General features: G+C 40.6%; 2 protein-coding genes and 1 pseudogene across 4 annotated transcripts; 2 read left to right on the top strand and 1 right to left on the bottom strand.

The window, feature by feature from the left end:
• The first annotated feature begins 506 nt into the window (after positions 1-506).
• LOC127801584 (protein ALP1-like) lies at positions 507-16,592 on the top strand. Of its 2 annotated transcripts, XR_008023082.1 has the most exons (3): positions 507-1,989; positions 8,605-10,899; positions 16,353-16,592. XR_008023082.1 is itself a non-coding variant. In XM_052336829.1 (2 exons), the coding sequence occupies exon 1, from the start codon at positions 638-640 to the stop codon at positions 1,979-1,981; it is 1,344 nt and encodes a 447-aa protein (XP_052192789.1). In that variant the 5' UTR covers positions 507-637; the 3' UTR covers positions 1,982-1,989; positions 16,353-16,592. The 2 variants fall into 2 exon arrangements, 1 of the variants encoding a protein (XP_052192789.1); XM_052336829.1 differs by lacking the exon at positions 8,605-10,899.
• Positions 8,792-16,592, top strand: LOC127802242 (protein ALP1-like; annotated as a pseudogene).
• Positions 16,593-16,976: 384 nt separating this feature from the next.
• Positions 16,977-20,759, bottom strand: LOC127801583 (pentatricopeptide repeat-containing protein At5g39710). 2 transcript variants are annotated; one of them, XM_052336827.1, is made up of 2 exons: positions 17,957-20,759; positions 16,977-17,348 (listed from the first exon to the last, which is right to left on the bottom strand). In XM_052336827.1, exon 1 carries the CDS (start codon positions 20,502-20,504, stop codon positions 18,222-18,224), a length of 2,283 nt encoding a protein of 760 aa, XP_052192787.1. In that variant the 5' UTR covers positions 20,505-20,759; the 3' UTR covers positions 16,977-17,348; positions 17,957-18,221. The 2 variants fall into 2 exon arrangements, with proteins under 2 accessions (XP_052192787.1, XP_052192788.1); XM_052336828.1 differs by lacking the exon at positions 16,977-17,348 and adding an exon at positions 17,355-17,872.
• Between the last annotated feature and the right edge of the window lie 203 nt (positions 20,760-20,962).

The following is a 20,962-nucleotide window of genomic DNA, read 5'->3' as shown; positions in this document are numbered from 1 at the left end:
TTTTTTTAAAATAAACTTTTAAAGCTCTTTCTTTTAGATTTGACATATCTTTTGGGATGGCAATAAATACATTAAAAGATCTAAACCCAAATATTTTAATGCATTGAGTGAAATTTAAGTATTAATTAAATAATTATGATTAAAATTCAATCCCAACTTATCAATTTAACAAACACTATTATTATAAATTACTGACCTCATCTACATGTCTGTCTCCCTTCTATCCCAAATAAGACGGGGGGGGCATTGATCAGTTGTTAGAGACAAAATAACCGACCAGTCGGTGGCTTGGGGCAGTCCAAAAATTATATTTTTAAATAATAAAATGTCACGCAATTAGTCTATTTAACACGTCATTCAATGACAGGCGTCGCAGGCCGTCCGTCGTTTTGTGTTCCCTTGGAAGTGGGCCTCCTGGGAGGAAAGCCCATCTCAATAGAAAAGCCCACGTGATCGATAACGGAATACGACGTCGTAACACTGGCGCCCTCGCCGGTCTCATTTCCTCGGTATTCCTCTGAAATTGCCGTCCAGTCCAGACGTGAAAGCTAAAATTCCTCCGTCCGGTTGTCTCTCTCTCGGCGAAACCCAAACCCTAACCGTAACTGAGAGAGAGAGAGAGAGAGAGAGAGAGAGTATGGATCAGTCATTCTTGCTAATGCTGTCGAATCTGCTGCAGCTCCATAACCACCTAGACCCAACCTCCTCCCTGCTCTCCGACACCTACTCGCCGCCAGCATCCACCATGTCTTCCGCCTCCTCCCCCACCTCTCTCCTCGCCTCCAGCACCGCCGCCCCCCTCCTCTTCTTCACCATCGCCTCCGTCCTCTCCTACCTCGCCACCACCGCCTCCTCCCGCCCTTCCTCCTCTCCCTCCTCCCTTCCCGCCGCCGCCGCCTCCGACCCTAACTCTGAATTCTCCGTCGCCGCCTTCCGCGCCCTCTCCACCGAGCACATCTGGGCCATGGAAGCCCCTCTCCGCGACGCCCAGTGGCGGTCCTCCTACGGCCTCTCCTACCCCGTCTTCACCACCGTCGTCGACAAGCTCAAACCCTACATAGCCCAATCCAACCTCTCCCTCCCCTCCGATTACGCCGTCGCCATGGTCCTCTCCCGCCTCACCCACGGCCTCTCCGCCCAAACCCTAGCCTCCCGCTACTCGCTCGACCCCTACCTCATCTCGAAGATCACCAACATGGTCACTCGCCTCCTCGCCACCAAGCTCTACCCCGAATTCATCAAAATTCCCGTCGGTCAGCGCCGCCTCCTCGACTCCACTCGCGCCTTCGAGGAGCTCACCTCGCTCCCCAACCTATGCGGCGCCATTGACGCCACTGCCCTAAAGCTCCGCCGAATCCCCTCCGACCAAAACCCCGCCGCCTATCTCTGCCGCCACGGGTACCCCGCGGTTCTTCTTCAGGTCGTCGCCGATCACAAAAAGGTTTTCTGGGACGTCTGTGTTAAGGCTCCGGGCGGGTCCGACGACGCCGCCCATTTGAGAGACAGTACCCTATACGATCGGCTTATTTCGGAAGACATTGTTTGGGACAGGGTTATGAATGTGAGGGGGCATCCAGTGAGACCTTATATAGTTGGGGATTGGTGTTTCCCTTTACTGTCCTTCTTGATCACTCCTTTCACTTGGAACGGCACTGGCACGCCGGCACAGAATGAATTTGATATTGCCTTGATGAAGGGGAGGAAGGTGGTGGAAGAAGCCATTGGCTTGCTTAAGGGGAGGTGGAAGATTCTTCAAGACTTGAATGTGGGCCTGAACCATGCCCCTCAGACCATTGTTGCTTGCTGCGTTTTGCATAATCTGTGTCAGATTGCTAGGGAGCCCGAGCCGGAGCTCTGGAAGGAGCCCGAGGAGTGCGGGCCGCCACCGAGACTGCTTGAGAGTGAGAAGTCATCTTGTTACCATGGAGAGAGCATGAGGCAGGCCTTGGCTGATGATTTATATCAAAGACTCCCCAGATAAGAGAACTGGTAATCCCCTGTAAAAGTGTAGCTTGAGCTTGTGACTTTAACATGCTTTTTGATAGTCACTAGGTTTTTCTTTGTTTTCCCTTTTCTTTTTGTGTTCCAATAGTCTTTCTAATAAGAGTTATAGTTAGTTTTCATACTTGAATCCTATTTCTAATCAAGGCCATGTGCAGTTTATGAGAAGAGGTAATTGTGATTTGGTGTCTTGAAATTTTGTAGCTTTGATTGGAGAAATTGCCAATGCTAATCCATCTTTTTCAAGTAAAGGTTGTTTATCAAATATAACAAGTTCCTTCTGCTGGCTGTGGTTTTAGTCTTCTCGTCCTACAATTTAGGAGCAATTAGGCTGTTCTTAAAAAGAAGTGCCTTCAGGTGTGAACCCTGTATGGTAAGACATCGTCATCAAACTGCACAAAAGTCTGAAAACGGAACTGGAAAAGCCTCACCAAAAAAAGAAAAAAAAAAAAAACAAAGGCGAGAATGGTTCCCTTAAAACAATTAATTTTTCTCTTGACAGTCTCAAGACCTCTCCAATTTTTCTCACTCCAAATGTGCCACCACACAAAAGGAAATAAAGTTCCAAAAATCCCTATATCTTCTAGTTGGACAAGGCCAATCCCACGAGTACAAAAAATCCATCATAGAAGCTAGCATTTACCCACATGGTACTAAAACTGAAAAAGAAAATCTCAAAACTGAGCTACACCAACTATCTTTCCAGGAGGTAACTCTACTCCATTCTCAACCTGAAAGTAGACAATTTTGGAGAAGTCAGTCCAAATGTTCATAATGCCCTCCATAAATAAAGCCCATGAGAAGAGATAATCAATCTTCTTGACCAATCTCGCTGAATAGACTAATATTTACTAACAATGATGTTTGCCCAGACAGATATCTCTTTCAGGCTTGAACATAGTCCTAAAAAATGTTTCTCCAGAGCAGAAGGGGGTGTCCCTTTGTACTTTCTCCAACCTATTTGCTACTAAGATCAAAATGTTAAACAAAGACATAATATACAGAGGGATATATGAAAGAGGCTTTTATAAGCATAATCCTTCCTTCTTTAGATGGATACTACCTTTTTGGGAAGCAAGCCTTGATTTACAACTCTCAATAATATCATTCCAAATAGATTTAGCTTTAAATGAAGGGCCAAGTGGGAGACCTGAACAAAGGACCAATTTTGCAGTATAAAGAATCAGCTGAACTATTAATACAATTGATCTCACTCATCAAAATATTTTCCCCTTTGAAATTAATAATGAGACCAGGAATGGCCTCAAAACACCACAAAATAATCTAACACCTACCTATGTGCCCATTTCAGAACCACTAATGGGCTTAGGAGTTTTACCTCCTGCAATTTTATTTGAACTGAAATCCTCCATAAATATATAAAAAGGAATAGAGATAAAGTGTCACCTTGCCTCAAGCCTGTGGAACTATCAAAAAATCCCTTAGGTATCCCATTAACTAAAACTTTAAATCTAGTAATCAAAATATAGAACTTTATCTTAAAACACCATTTGCACCCAAGCTCGCTGTTTAGGTAATCTCCATGAATGTCAGCTGTAGCAAACTCACTGTTTAAACACCCCCCATTCCTTGCACAAAACTCAACTCAATAGGATGTCCATCTGCCCAAGGCTCTGGGACCCACTTCTTTTATCTATAAAGCCCACTCTCTCACTAGTGTTAGAAATTGTCATCGAACTTCCCCTCGCATCCTGTAACACCCCATTTTCTCGGACGTGTTATAACTTAGGACAATTCTGGGATAATAATTTCTTTTTCAAATCTAATGCTAAATCATATCATTCCTCGTATTCATCTCAAAATTTTCATATATTTATCTCAAAAGAGAATCATCATAACATCAAATGCGGAAGTTAGAATCGAACCTAACATCTTTAACATTAATTATAAATCAGTTTTTACATCATTATTTCTCAAAACTTTCAGAATTCAAAATAACAGAAATTAAATACATGGGCTGCATAACACACATTCAATTCATCATTTAATTCATCATACACTTTGCTAAGTGTCATTTCATGCCTCAATCATCCTTGTATCTGCTACAATCTCTATCTGGAATGTTTGAATATTCCGAGGGTAAAGCCCAAGTTAGATGATGAATCATCTAAGTAAGGGAACAAAACATTTAATGCACGTGTGAAGACATTTGTGTTAGATTAGTTTATGTACTTAGGTTCAATTTCTTGTATAAATCTGTTAGCAAAAGTTCTTCTATTGTAATGTTTTTTCTTTTCTGGTTTTTATAGCCGTCCATTAAATAAATGGGTTTCCGGTTAGTTAGGGCAGTCAGTTGTAACTGCCTTGCCCGCCTCTATCCTTTATAAATAGAGGCTGGGAAAACTTGGTATTGTAAGGGTGAAATCTCGGGATATCTTGTAAGGGTGTGCGGGTGAGCTAGGCTAAGAGTTTTGTACTTCTCTTGGGGTGTTCTTCTCTTGGTAGTCTAGGGTTTTAGATTCGGGAAGAAGAGAAGACTTTTCTAGTTCATGTAATTGCTGTAAAGATTGTCAAGATAGTGGAGATTTCATAGGCCTAAGGCAGTCTGGATGTAGGTCTCATTTATGAGACTGAACCAGGATAAATTTGGTGTGTTTACTGCTATTTTTCTATTCCTAGTCCCTATATTTCTATCGGGTGATTGTGTGTTCTAAATAAGAGGTATGGCAGTGAGATCTTGAGGGCTAGATTGCAGCGAGTGTGTGAGTGTGTGTCGGTCTTAAAAAGACTACAGTACGTGTATGAATGCAATGCACATATCATCATTACTCTCTCATGCTTGGGTCGACCCCACCCAACTGTTATCCGCCATTTTTACAGTCTCCTTGTCAGATCGAGGTGTATGGGTGCACCATTGGCAAAACAACGACGCCAATCCCTAATCCCAAACATATGCATCGTATGACCGTGAATCTCATCGTGCTCATATGCATATTTTATCATCAATATATGTAAATGCAATCTACATGACATGTTTGCATCAAGACATGACAACATGATAAAATCATTTACATAAAATCAGATTTTTGGGATCGAACCACTTACCTTCTCAAACTTATCGGGCTACCTCGATATTCGCGTCTTAACTCGAAATACGTGCATCGTCTTGATTTGCGTGCCAACCTCAAAATTTGCACAAGTCAGTTCAACTTAAGCCTCAAAACATCCGAATAATCATTTTTATTTAAATAAGCATTAAAACTCATTTTTCTATAATTTCTTGCATTTTCTTTATTTTTCTCTCTATTTCCTCCTATTTTTCTTCAATAAATCCAAACTAAATATTTCTCAATTATTTCACTATAACAATTCATAAAATAGCATTCCTGAATTTCTGGAATTTTCTAAGAAATTTTCCTCACCTTGACTTAGCCTCTTAGGCTTCTTCGGTATGCGTGCTCTGACCTCGAAACGCGTGCCTGATCAATTTCCTGGCTCGGGGCATACTCCTCAAGCCCCAAATTAATTCCCAGAATTATTTTAGCATTTTCCGGGATTTTTCTCCATCTTTTCCTATTTTCTTCTATTTCTTTTCTTTTCTTTTTTCCTCCTTCCTATTCATCTTCTTCCTCCAACTGCTCCTGTGCGTGAGCAGCCATGCCAGCCTACCACACACCCGCGTTGCTGGCCTTGCCGCCGTCCACCTCGGCCGCTTCTTGCCGTCGCGCGACCACCGTCATTGGCCACCTGCACCGCAAGCCACCCGTTGCTCGCTTCGACGCTCGGCTTCCTCACAAACAGCCATGGCCGCTGCAACTTCGGCCATGGCAGTTGCTCCTACGCACGTTGCTGTCGGCTCCAACACCGGTCAGCCAATGGCCGCCCTTGGCCGCTTGCACTGTTCTTGGCCGCCCCTACGTGCACCACTCGAGCTCGCTGCTTGCGGTCATGGCCACTGATCGCTTTCTTCGGCTACCCTCCATCTCACTCTCTCGATCTCTCTCTCTTACTCGGCCATGCTCGGCCATTAGCTCCCTTCCTCAATCCCTCTTCTCTCGTAACAACCCTCTCTGCCCAAGCTCTTTGCTTCTCCATTTCCATTTCTTCCCATTCTCTTCTTTCAGCCAATCCATTTGCTTCCTCTTTTATAGGCAATGCACCGAATTTATAGCTGGCCATTGCACCATTTACAGCTAGTCGTCACCCCCTTCTTTCGGCACTTCTCTCAGCCTAATGCAAATTTGTCTCTCAATGATGCTAATTTGCCTTCGTATATATATATAACACTATATATTACATTAATAATAGGAAAATTGCACATTTTACTCTCAATTTTTGTCTGTATTTCACCTGTGAAATTCCTTAATTTCAAATTACACCTCTAACATCAAATTAATTTGCATTACGATACTGAAAATTCAAAATTAATAACTCATGGCTAACTCGATAAGGACGATTTCGTCCATGCGCCATTATCGGACCTTTGTTTCGTCCTGAAACCACTTCAAAGTTGATTCTTACGAAAAATCAGAGCCCCTTCAAGGTTCCGTTGACTTCCCGGAAGTCCTCTACGATGATTTGGTTTTTCAACCTAAATCAAAGTTGTATTTTAGCTGTACCAAAAATCGTCTAAATTCCGATTTCTTCTAATACCATAAATCATATCTCAGGATGCTTGTCGAGACCATATCTGTTTTCTTAAACAATTACATTTCGGGACATTCCCTGCAGTCAATTCGGTATTTATAACTGTAAGAAATTATTCTTATTCTTTTGATAATTTCACCTATGGTCCACGTTAAAATTACTCTTGAGCTCTTTAGAAAATTTGGAATATTACACATCCCCCCTCTCCCCTAAATAGCATAAAAAAATAAATAAATAAATAACCACTGGTGAGAGCCCTCATTCTAATCTTAAACACCAAAAAAAAAAAAAAAACCAAGGAAGAGGTTATCCTCAAAAAACAGAGGAAAGGCCACAGCTTGTCCTCAATTGAATTAGAGGCTCCCAACTTCCTTCGGGCCTTACTGAGAGTACCCATAGAAAACCAAAAATGACAAACAAGGAGAGGAAGGTCTTTGTAAGGACCAAAATGTGCATAAGATCCTTAGTTAAATATAATGTCACACTTCTGCTTTGGTACCACCAATGCAAGCACCCAAATCTATGCAAGGGTCCTGCTAAATGTAATCTCACAACTACTTTGATACCGCCAATGTGTTGACCAAAGAGGATACCTACGAAATGTGATGCCACTATTCATTAAGCTGTCCCATTCATAGTTCTGATATCATAAATATGTGTCCCTAGTTTTTCTTCCCTAAAGCCTAAATTTTAAGGTCCCAAGCTCATGTTTCAATTTCTTAAATTGAAATCAGTGTTATAACAACAACTTCCTCAACTTATCTTTCTGTTTAGGTCAGGTCCAATTTCAGTCTGTTAGGATTCAGCTAAAAAATGTAGACTGTCTGGGTTCCTATGCACTGCAGGGGCATGGCAGCCGCTTGCTGTCTCTTGCAGGACCTTAACATCATGTGCTGCCTTCTTCCAACTCCTTATAGGTTGGCTCTAACTGATATTTTAGGTTTCTACTACCCTGTATTCTCAATGTTCCACTTTGATGGATTAGATGCCTCACATACTAAACTAGCCACCAAGAATGGAGAGAAAATCTGATATAGCATCAAACGATCCATTGCATTTACATAGCCAATATCTTTTTCATAAATCCAGCCAAGTTGGAATTTCTGCTATCTACTTCAGTGACCTGCTCAAAAACTTTGTAAGTGCCTCATCTAGCAATGTGCCCTTTGTTTCTTGCTAGGTTGGTCCACCACTTCACCGTCTTTTTGTTCCTAGGATATTGTTGTTACATGGATACAATAATAAATTTGTAAAATGGAAACGTCCTTTTCAAGCCGTCTAAGCCTGCAAAAATAAGAAAATAGTCAAAAGGCGTAGGGAGGTTCCCGCGCCAACACTCCGACGCTTAAGTTAGACATTGAGTATAATGAAAAAGACTGCATTAAAATAGTATCAAAGACTTTTTTTTTTTTCAAGAATGAATGCCTCCTTATTTATAGAAAAATATTAAGTGATTTAAAATGTAATAGAATTAGGATTCTTGTAGATAACGCTTATCTTGATTGATCCAAATTTGATTGGGACTAGGATAGTTGTAGATAACATCTATCTTGGTATTTTAAAACCTATTAGAATTAGGATACAGATAACTTGTATCTTTTATAGATAACATTTATCTTGCCCTTTTTAGAGATATAATTTCTTAGGGATAATGCTTATCTAAATATTTCATAATCATTTTAGAATTAGAATTCGCTATAGATAATTATCTATCATTTTCTTGGAATATTCGAAAGGATTTTTAAATGTCGGATTTATCGTATTTGCGCGCTCTATGCGGGACCCCCCACATATGAAAAATTTATGTCTTTTAGCCCAAAAAGACATTTTGGGCTTTTGGGCTTTTTTGACCTTTTAATGGGATTTTACCTATGACACAACAATTGCTCCCCACTCTTACCTTTGGCTGTAAGGCAAAGGGAAGAGTACACTGACTATGTCTCATCGTTGTCGGGCTACTCGTGGAACAACAATTTTATACCTTCATGTTGCTAGACTACTTGCAGGACAACAACTTTATTTTCTCCTCATTGCCAGGCTATGCGCAGGACAATAGGCCTTTTGTTTTTCCCTCGTTGCCAAGCTATGCACGGGGCAACCGGCTTCGTTTTCTCTTCATTACAGGACCATGTGCGGGGCAACAAGTTTGTTTTCTCTTTGTTATCGGGCCATGTGCGGGGCAATGAGCTTTGTTTTCTCTTCGTTACCGGGCCATGTGCGGGGCAACGTTCGTGTGTATATGCTTGCTGGAATTGTGGGCAACGTCTGTAATTTGAAAGAATATCAATATTTTATTTCCACAATTCGACATGGCGCCTACGTTCGCAATTTGAAAGAATATCAATAGTTTGTTTTCGCGGTTTGGCGTAACGCCTATGTTCGCAATTTGAAAGAATATCAATATTTTGTTTTCGTGGTTCGGCATAACGCCTACGTTCGTAATTAAATAATAACAATATTTTATTTTTACGGTTCGGCGTGACGCCTACGTTGCAATTAAACAATATTTTATTTTCGCAGTTCGACATAATGCCTACGTTCACAATTAAAGAATAATAATATTTTTTTTTCGCGATTTGACATAACGTCTACGTTCGCAATTAAAGAATACTAATATTTTGTTTTCGCGGTTCGGCGTAATGCCTATGTCTGCAATTAAAGAATAACAATATTTTATTTTCGCAGTTTGGCGTAACGCCTACATCCGCAATTAAAGAATAATATTTTATTTTTGTAGTTTGGCATAACGCCTGCATCCGCAATCAGAGAGAGTATTTTATTTTTGTGGTTCGACATAATGCCTACGTTCGCAATTAAAGAATAATAATATTTTGTTTTTGTAGTTCGGCATAACGCTTACATTTGCAATCAGAGAGAGTATTTTATTTTCGTGGTTCGGCGTAACGCCTATGTCTGCAATTAAAGAATAATATTTTATTTTTGCGGTTTGGCATAACACTTACATCCGCAATCAAAGAGAGTATTTTATTTTTGCGGTTTGGCATAACGCCTACGTCTGTAATTAAAGAATAATAATATTTTATTTTCGAAGATCACCAACATGGTCACTCGCCTCCTTGCCACCAAGCTCTACCTCGAATTCATCAAAATTCTCGTCGGTCAGCACTGCCTCCTCGAATCCACTTGTGCCTTCGAGGAGCTCACCTCGCTCCCCAACCCATGCGGCACCATTGACGCCATTGCCCTAAAGCTCCGTTGACTCCTCTCCGACCAAAACCCTGTCGCCTATCTCTGCCGCCACGGGTACCCCGCGGTTCTTCTTCAGGTCGTCGCCGATCACAAGAAGGTTTTCTGGGATGTCTGTGTTAAGGCTCTGGGCGAGTCCGCCGCCACCGCCCATTTGAGAGATAGTACCCTATACAATCGGCTTATTTCAGAAAACATTGTTTGGGACAAGGTTATGAATGTGAGGGGGCGTCCAGTGAGGCCTTATATAGTTGGGGATTGGTGTTTCCCTTTACTGTCCTTCTTGATCACTCCTTTCACTTGGAACAGCACTGGCACGCCAGCACAGAATGAATTTGATATTGCATTGATGAAGGGAAGGTGGTGGAAGAAGCCATTGGCTTGCTTAAGGGGAGGTGGAAGATTCTTCAAGACTTGAATGTGGGCCTGAACCATGCCCCTCAGACCATTGTTGGTTGCTGTGTTTTGCATAATCTGTGTCAGATTGCTAGGGAGCCCGAGCCGGAGCTCTGGAAGGAGCCGGAGGAGTGCGGGCTGCCACCGAGACTGCTTGAGAGTGAGAAGTCATCTTGTTACCTGTCACGAGAACAGAAAAGCTATGGTTGTGGTGAAAATTTTGAGCTAAGGATCGGTTATTTCCTATATGTAATTCCTAGTATTTTATTTCGTTGCATTTGTTTACTTTCCGGCTAGATAGTTTGTTATGGTTTACTTTCCAGCTAGGAAGGTTGTTATGGCAGAATCTGCCAGATGTCTAATAGGACAAAAAGGTTTGTTAGAGGGGGAGTGATCCTGTGTGGCAGCACTCTCGGCTAGGCTATATAAGCCTATCCTTTCTTCTGTAACGGCATTAAAGAATTCAATCAAAGAATCTGTTATCCTCTCTCGTACTTCTCTTTCTCCCTTCACTTCTCGTCTACATTTCCCTCCTCTTTCTTCCTCTCTATTAGTCGCGGCCTAGGTTCACACTGAACCAAGGAAGCTGCCGGTTGTCACAGCAGTGCCGTGACATTACCATGGAGAGAGCATGAGGCAGGCCTTGGCTGATGATTTATATCAAAGACTCCCCAGATAAGAGAACTGGTAATCCCCTGTAGAAGTGTAGCTTGAGATTGTGACTTTAACATGCTTTTTGATAGTCACTATGTTTTTCTTTGTTTTCCCTTTTCTTTTTGTATTCCAGTAGTCATTCTAATAAGAGTTATAGTTAGTTTTCATACTTGAATCCTATTTCTAATCAAGGCCATGTGCAGTTTATGAGAAGAGGTAATTGTGATTTGGTGTCTAGAAAATTTGTAGCTTTGATTGGAGAAATTGCCAATGCTAATCCATCTTTTTCAAGTAAAGGTTGTTTATCAAATATAACAAGTTCCTTCTGCTGGCTGTGGTTTTAGTCTTCTCGTCCTACAATTTAGGAGCAATTAGGCTGTTCTTAAAAAGAAGTGCCTTCAGGTGTGAACCCTGTATGGTAAGACATCGTCATCAAATGCACAAAAGTCTGAAAACGGAACTGGAAAAGCCTCACCAAAAAAAGAAAAAAAAAAAAAAAAAACCCTTAAAACAATTAATTTTTCTCTTGACAGTCTCAAGACCTCTCCAATTTTTCTCACTCCAAATGTGCCACCACACAAGGAAATAAAGTTCCAAAAGTCCCTATATCTTCTAGTTGGACAAGGCCAATCCCACGAGTACAAAAAATCCATCATAGAAGCTAGCATTTACCCACATGGTACTAAAACTGAAAAAGAAAATCTCAAAACTGAGCTACACCAAATATCTTTCCAGGAGGTAACTCTACTCCATTCTCAACGTGAAAGTAGACAATTTTGGAGAAGTCAGTCCAAATTTTCATAATGCCCTCCATAAATAAAGCCCATGAGAAGAGATAATCAATCTTCTTGACCAATCTCGCTGAATAGACTAATATTTACTAACAATGATGTTTGCCCAGACAGATATCTCTTCCAGGCTTGAACATAGTCCTAAAAAATGTTTCTCCAGAGCAGAAGGGGGTGTCCCTTTGTACTTTCTCCAACCTATTTGCTACTAAGATCAAAATGTTAAACAAAGACATAATATACAGAGGGATATACAAAAGAGACTTTTATAAGCATATGCCTCCCTTCTTTAGATGGATACTACCTTTTTGGGAAGCAAGCCTTGATTTACAACTCTCAATAATATCATTCCAAATAGATTTAGCTTTAAATGAAGGGCCAAGTGGGAGACCTGAACAAAGGCCCAATTTTGCACTATAAAGAATCAGCTGAACTATTAATACAGTTGATCTCACTCATCAAAATATTTTCCCCTTTGAAATTAATAATGAGACCAGGAATGGCCTCAGAACACCACAACTAATCTAACACCTACCTATGTGCCCATTCAGAACCACTAATGGGCTTAAGAGTTTTACCTCCTGCAATTTTATTTGAACTGAAATCCTCCATAAATATATAAAAAGGAATAGAGATAAAGGGTCACCTTGCCTCAAGCCTGCGGAACTATCAAAAAATCCTTTAGGTATCCCCATTAACTAAAACTTTAAATCTAGTAGTCAAAATATAGAACTTTATCTTAAAACACCATTTGCACCCAAGCTCGCTGTTTAGGTAATCTCCATGAATGTCGGCTGTAGCAAACTCACTGTTCAAACCCCCCATTCCTTACACAAAACTTGACTCAATAGGATGTCCATCTGCCCAAGGCTCTGGGATCCACTTCTTTTATCTATAAAGCCCACTCTCTCGTGTTAGAAATTGTCATTGAACTTCCCCTCCCATCCCCCCTCTCCCCTAAACAGTGGGGGAAAAAAAAAAGAAAAGAACACTGGCGAGAGCCCTCATTCTAATCTCAAACAAAAAAAACGAAAACAAAAAAAAACCCAAAGAAGAGGTTATCCTCAAAAACAGAGGAAAGGCCACAGCTTGACCTCAATTGAATTAGAGGCTCGCAACTTCCTTCGGCCCTTATTGTGAGTACCCATAGAAAACCAAAAATGAGAAACAAGGAGAGGGAGGTATTTGTATGGACCAAAATCTGCATAAGATCCTTAGTTAAATATAATGTCACACTTCTGCTTTGGGACCACCAATGCAAGCACCCAAATCTATGCAAGGGTCATACTAAATGTAATCTCACAACTACTTTGATACCGCAAATGTGTTGACCAAAAAGGATACCTACGAAATGTGATGCCACTATTCGTTGAGCTGTCCCATTCATAGTTCTGATGTCATAAATATGTGTCCCTAGTTTTTCTTCCCTAAAGCCTAAATTTTAAGGTCCCAAGCTCATGTTTCAATTTCTTAAATTGAAATCAGTGTTATAACAACAACTTCCTCAACTTATCTTTCTATTTAGGTCAGGTCCAATTTCAGTCTGTTAGGATTCAGCTAAAAAATGTGGACTGTCTAGGTTCCTATGCACTGCAGGGGCATGGCAGCCGCTTGCTGTCTCTTGCAGGACCTTAACATCATGTGCTGCCTTCTTCCAACTCCTTATAGGTTGGCTCTAACTGATATTTTAGGTTTCTACTACCCTGTATTCTCAATGTTCCACTTTGATGGATTAGATGTCTCACATACTAAACTAGCCACCAAGAATGGAGAGAAAATCTGATATAGCATCAAACAATGCATTGCATTTACATAGCCAATATCTTTTTCATAAATCCAGCCAAGTTGGAATTTCTGCTATCTACTTCAGTGACCTGCTCAAAAACTTTGTAATTGCCTCATCTAGGAATGTGCCCTTTGTTTTTCTTGCTAGGTTGGTCCACCACTTCACCGTCCTTAGGCTGAACACAAATAAGCACCCATTCTTCGCCTCTGATTTGCTGGATAAGAAAGTTCTCCATCTGTTTCTGTCTTCTGACCAGCAGTAATCTTCTATCTTTTGAAAACATAGATCTTGAAAAGCCAGGCTCTGTACCCAACAAGCTCAAACATACCCAAATATGCAAAATACAAGCTTGAACATACCCAACAAGCTCATTATTAGCCTAACAATCTCCCTCCCTTTTGCTACCAAGTTGAAGAAAGGGATGGGACTGACCTAGAAAGGTCGAGTTCAAAGAGTTTCCAACCTGCTGGAGAGGACAACTTCCTCCCCATCTCTATTTCTTAGCTCTCTCCTTTCATGCTATACGCCACTTCAAGCACAATGAGGCTGTACTAAACTTTATTCTTCCCCTGTCCTGGATGAAATGCACATTGTTTGTAGTATCGGTCCTCTTTCTTATCAATTTGTGTGTTGGGGTAAACATTTTCGTTCTCAAAGGCTTTCTTCAGCTTTGTTACCTACTCCACTCCATTTTGGGGTGTCATGTACCAGCTATCTAGGGAGGTACCTTGTATGGGGAGGGCTATAGGCAACGAGTAGTTGTACTCAGGTAGTTACAGCAACGAGGGCTTCTACCTAGGGAGAGGAGCTTATTTGATTGTACCCCCTAGAACGTGGGGCAGGTTAGCAGCACATGGGCTGTTGGATCAGCACATATACAGGCTGTCCACACCCAATTGAGATATGAAATACCAGAATCCAGATATATCTCTGAATTTCTCTCTCTGTCTTCTCTATCTCCCTCCATTCTCTATTCTTCTAATTCCCCCTAAGTTCTTCTAATTCTCCCTCCTTTAGAACCCACATCATGATCGGTGAGAGCCTTGGTCAGATCCTTTGGGAGCTGACATGGGGCTGGTAGTGGGAATCCTTGACCTATAGAAACTACAAGCTGGAGTATGGTAGGCAGAGGGTTTCCCGCTATCAATTTCTTGGGCACTTTTTCTCAGGATATGTTCCTGAATATAGGTGAAATAGAGTTTGAAAGTTTAGGATCAGCTGCCCTCACAAGGATGTTCCTTTTCAAATTTTGAATTGCTCCCTGGACTTTCTGGGAAAACAATCAAGTTGATAGCAAGGTTGTTAAAATCGAGATTTTAAGTGGGATCGTAAGAGTGTTCATAAAATCGGATCATAAAATTTTACGAAAAATTAAAAATATTCTTTAATTTATGTAAATATATGTTTATAATGATAATTTTTATTATAAATAAAATAGATGCACTTATTTCAAAATTATGTCATCTATCAATTTCAAAAATACTAAATAATATGAAATTTTTAAATATTAAATTCATCATTCATTCATCTATAATCAAAATTTCAAACAACAAACATTACCATTTTCATCAACAAACATTGTAAAAATAAATAAAAATACTAAGTCATAAAAACAACAAATATTGTTAAACTTCTATATTATATTATTACACTAATTAAGTTACCAATACTAAAGAGGTATATTTGTTTTTTGCTAATCATCAATCTTAATATAAAATTAGACCCACCTATGATCTGATTGTAACATATTTAAGATTAATTTTTTGAATCTGCACTTACTTGTACGTGTAGATAACATCACAAATGAGAATGTACACACAAGCACAGCTGTACAACACACTCACTCAGCACATCAATTGGACGCAACACAAAGCTCAGCACATCAATTGGTCGCAACACAAAGCTCAGCACAATGCACACGGTATTTGATTACCAGACTTAGCAAAACATAGTCACTCTCACTCAAAACTCACTCACATACCTGGGTTGGGTTTGATTCTTCGAACTTTCAAGGTGAATGAAAGAAGAAGGGCCAAAACAAGATTGACAACGATTAGGGTTTGCAAAAGGACACAAGCAGCGAATGCAGCAAGCACACAGACACGTCGTCGTTTAGGGTTTGTAGAAGAACCAAAATAGGAGATTGACAACGATTGTGTGTATATATATATATATATATATGTTGGTTTGGGACGAAAATATTTTTGTTTCTAATCTCAAAATTGTGGCCAAAACTAAACTTGTTTAACTCGTAAAATCGTAAACTTGGACCCAGTAAACTCGTAAACTCGGATCAGTAAACTTGTAAACTCGAGTCCGATTCTATAAAATTCAATCCTACAAATAAGTTGACTCATTTTGTGCCTTATGACTCGTAAATTCGTAAAATCGTACGAGTTAACTTGCGATTTTAACAACAATGGTTGATAGTAGCATATGCTGATATGATAATGAGATTCAACATTCTCAGCTAATCTTTAGAGTTTGTTTTGTTCACTCAATTTGTGTGTAGCCCTACCGAGTAATTTCTCAAGAGGGAATCAAGATGGTAACTTCACTCAAGAGTAAAAACCATACTTCAGGTACATAGGTGTCTTGTGGATGGTAATTATTTGGTTTTGCTAGAAATGATCTTATCCTAACCAAAAAAGATTGAAATGATCGTTTCCGGATGAAAATTTTGAGTGGGCAAGATTTTATCTAGTTGTATCTTGTTCACAGAACTAGTTGCTAAGTCATTGTTCCTTTTATCCCAAACGGTAATACTGCATATTCTTGTACTTATATATTTTTATTTATTCTTTTCCACCAGCCAGAAGAGTGAAGAATTTTCATTTGTAAATGATTGAATATGTTTAGGTCCTGTAAAGTAGCGATGATCACTTTAATAGGTTGTAAGTTATGGCTTGCAGTTTTGTCTCCTTTAGAGATCTTGTCGTAAAGCAGCAGCACAGGCTGGGAGGCAGGTTACTACACATAACTGTTCTGTTTGTTGGTAGCTTTTTTGACAGTCCACTAGCAATGTAGACGGTGTCTTCACCTGGCTTCTATCTTGAATAGATAAGCAGAGACTGGAATGTGTCTTATATCAGAAATAGACTGTATGTACCCCTGAACTGGTATTGAACTATACTGTTAATGATTTTTGAGCCTTTTTAGAGCCCCACTCTGGAACATGAAAATTCATGAAACACTGCATTTTATGGCTGATCCCGATAGACTATGATCATTCTTATCTTACCTGCCTCTTTATTTGATATATAAACTCATATACTTTAATTTAGCATGAAGGTAGAGTTGAATTGAATAATGAAACTTATTGAGTATCCAATTGTATTAATTGATGTAATAATAGAATTGAATTGGGCCAAACACATGCAAGTGTAGAGTTGCTCCGCGGGCACAAGAAGCTTAACTGGCTCTCGTGGTTAATTTCATAAGTTTTAAATGTTGGGGCATTCATCGTTACTAAAGAGCATCCACCCCATCATTTTTTTATTTTATTTTGAATGAATGAATGAATGATTATTGTCTTTTGATCTTAACCTTAACATGCAGCATTATCGGTCAATACTTTGAATTCAGAGTTTCAATCAATTGTAAGCTGCCTTGAATATATATCATCACGTTCGGAGTGCTGATAATGGTGTTGGTGCCTGTGAAATGCCCTAATTAAATTCACAAGGCAACGAGGTTAAGAGATAAAAATAAAACAACTTGGAACAAATGATCCTTCCGAGGAGTAGAACACATTCATCTCATTCATTTTCCACATCCGCTTCTAGCTTTCTACCCCATTTAAAGCCGCGACACTGGAAAGCAGAGCCCAGTCAGCTAGAGAAGAACGAACCCAATACCTCCATCCACCAGACCAATTCCTGCATTTGTTTTGTTATCCCTTGCTGTATCTGGATAAGTGAAATAACACCAATCATTTCAAGCTAGGCCTTAAAATCTGCAAAATGAGCGGAAACCCAAACAACCACAAGGATAATCTTCCATATTGAAATTAAAACTGGATGTTGGTGGCCCATTTCATGAAATAAATGGAACAGATGTGACACCCAAGTGCAAGTTCTTTTACCTCTAGCACCTAGCTACTCTGGATACTTGTATATAAAACTTAAATTAAGATAGCTGTTTGGTTATCCACTTCAAAATATTAAGAACAGATGCCAAACCCACAGTACAATTTGTTACATGAAAAGCTAACTAATAAAGAAGGGAAGCGAATTCCTGGATTTTTTTGCAACTTCACTTTCATTAATCTGCCACACACATACGTGGAGGGCAAAATATGCCAATTGATGTGTAAGTCCAAATCTTTAATATCCAATAAAAATAAGTACTGTTGATTATCTATATTAAGAGTGAAACCAGCCAGCCATTCGTTGCCGTGATGTTGAATGTAAAATTATTGTGAACGACCAACCTGACAAGAGCAGCTGATAAGCAAATATCACTGTCAAGTGTGCATCCAAGCCAAATTGCTAAATAAGACGGTCATGAAAAATACCTGTTATCGCTCACATGCCTTATCAACTATGTACAAGCTGTCATCAGCTCTTGAACAACCTACTAAAAGCCAGAAGGGTAGGAGGGAATGGTAAGGGCTTCCTCCACACAAATCTCTGCAGCTCCTTCAAAATTGTTCAGAAGAATAATTGAATATAAACAAGGTCCCCTACTTGTCACCTTCCTCCTCTGGTTATTAGGCAAAGAAAATGTTCAGGGTCCCCAATCAAAAAACTAGCAAGTCATACAGACATCTCCAAGCAAGTTTAACCACTAGTTGGGAGAAGCCCATCCTTGGCCATTTCTGTAAGAAGATTAAAAACTGCATTCATGTTCCCTGCTTTGTGGTTGACCTCAACCAGGGCTTTTGCAAGTTCAGCATCAGTAAGCCTACAGCTCCTCAGTGTGTTCCCAAGAACTAGACTCATATCCTCACTTCTCCCTTCTTTAAAAAGTTCTTTAATCAGAGCAATTACAGTAACTGTATGAGGTACAAATCCATAATGAACCATTTCTTTGTACAGATTGAATGCCTTACGCAAATTTCCACCCCTACAATGACCATGTATAATGACATTGTAAGCTGCTGCATTAGGCTTGTGGTTTCTTTGAAGCATTGAATCAAAGACCTGATCTGCTTCGTTCATCAAACCTTGCATGCAGAATCCCTTCATGAGAGCTACAGCATTCTTAAATTCAGTATTAGCACAATTTTCTATCAGTGTATTATATGTGACATCATTTGGAATGGATTCCTCATAATACAGCTTGAAGAGAAGCTTCTTTGCCTCCCTTGTCCGAGCTTGTTTGCTAAGCCCATTTATTAGCACGTTATAGGTAACAACATCTGGAAGGAAGCCCTTTTTGATCATTTCATCATGCAGACGAAGAGCACTTCTGACATCCCCTTCTGCACAATAAGCATTTATCAAGGTAGTATAAGTGCATTCATCTGGAGGAAGATTCATTCTCAACATCTCCTGGAAAAGATCACATGCTTCGCTTAGTCTTCTCTGCTGGCACAGACCCTGAATCAATGATGAATAGGTAACAGCATCTGGTAAAATTCCTTTCTTCACCATCTCCTGTTTTATTTGGAAGGCCTTGTCCAACTCATGATTTTTGCAAAAACCAGAAATGATTGTACTATAAGTCACAACATCTGGGGCCAATCCTCTCCGTACCATATCTTCAATAACTCCTAAAGCCTCTTCCACCCTCCCCAATACACAGTGTCCATTGATTAGTGTATTGTATGTAACAATGGAAGGTGAAAATCCACATTCAGTCATTTCATTCAGAAGGCGATAAGCTTCCTTCAAGAATCCCTGCTGGGAGAAGCCATCAATTAGCGTTGTATATGTTCTCTCATTTGGATGAAGTCCCCTAGCATGTATCTGATCAAAGAATTCCATTGCTCGCTTTAGGTTCCCTGCCTTACACATACCGTGGATCAGTGAAGTGTATGTAACAACATTTGGAGAGAGACCATTCTTCACCATCTCCGCATGCAAAACAAGAGCTTGATGAAAATTACCTTCTCTACAATAACCATTGACAAGGGTGTTATATGTCACCTCATTAGGTACAAACCCTCTCCACCTCATTTCCTCAAGAAACTCTCCTGTCTCCTTCATCCTCTCTTCTCTACACAACCCATTGATCATTATATTGTATGAAATCACATTTGGCTCCAAACCCCTATCTGGCAATGATTTTAACAACCCCAACGCATCATCAATCCTACCCATCTTACAGTATGCATCTGTTAAGGTATTAAAAGTAACCACATTGGGGAAACACCCACTTCGTTCCATTTCACTGAACAACCTCAAACTCCTATCCAATTCCTTAACCCCGCAAAAACCCCTGATCAGTATATTGTATGTAAATACATTTGGCGAAATACCACTGTTCTTCATTTCCTGGTAGAATTCCTCAGCCAATGCAATGGAGCCGTGAGACCTAATTATTGCCTCAAGAACTGAATTATACGACAGTACGGTAGGCATAAAGCCATTCAGTTGAGCTAAGCGAATAGTGTGCCTAGCTTTTTCAATCATGTTCAAGTGACAATAGGACTTTACCACGAGATCGAAAACTGCCGAGCTCGAATTGCAGACATGGTAAGTCTCCTTGAGGCACTGAAAAACGACCTCGCCGGTCCCGTCGGCAACGTCGACGGCGAGGTCTTCGGCGAGGGACTGAGCGGTCTTGTAGAGCTTGAACCTGGTGAGGACATGGAGGGCGAGACACTTGCATCGGGAATCGAAGAAAGCACGGTTTCGAGCCCAGCCGATGAACCTTAGGGTTAGGGTTTTGTCGAACTGGGAGCAGAGGAGTAAATAGGAGGCCGATTGAGGGGTAAATTGGGGAGACAAAGGTTCGAGGTGGATGGTTTGGTGGCGTTTGAGGATGGCTATGGCTTTGTCGGCGATGCTAGCGCCGGAGGGCGAGGCGGCGGAGAGAGAAGAGAAAGGTGAATTTCTGAGAAGGGCCGGCAGCTGGGAGTGAAGCCGGGCACAAGGGTGAGGTTTAGGAAAGCGCATGCTGGAGATGGAAGAAATGTCAGCTAGGATTTTGTATCACTGTTGTCGGCGGCGGCGAGGATTCACCGTGGAGGCACCCAACGGTCCGATTTCTTCTCCTCCTCCAGCTTCTTCTTCTTCATCTGCTCTGAATCGGTGCTCCACTCCACTCCACTGCAAGAGCCTTCTCAACACCAATACTAAATGGATCAATTATATAAGATATTATCCTTGGGAAATGTTTAACTCTATTATCTTGTAGAAGTCGAAGAAGTTATTATTTCAACCCCTATCACATAAGTAAATGGTAGAAGAGATAGCGGCACATCGGTGTTATCGATCAAAAGTATAGGTGTCAAAAGGGCCGGTTCAGCCCGACCCGAGTCGATCCACGAACTTTTTAAACAGGCCAGGCCAACCTTTTTACTAAAAGGGTTGGGCCGAGCCCAGGCCCTTTTGCCATGGATAGGGCCTGGCCT

The sequence above is a fragment of the Diospyros lotus genome, chromosome 5 (assembly GCF_014633365.1).
Source record: "Diospyros lotus cultivar Yz01 chromosome 5, ASM1463336v1, whole genome shotgun sequence".
NCBI classification, from domain to species: Eukaryota; Viridiplantae; Streptophyta; class Magnoliopsida; order Ericales; family Ebenaceae; genus Diospyros; species Diospyros lotus.
Note: the sequence above shows the minus strand (reverse complement) of the source record. Positions and strands in the feature narration are given on the sequence as shown.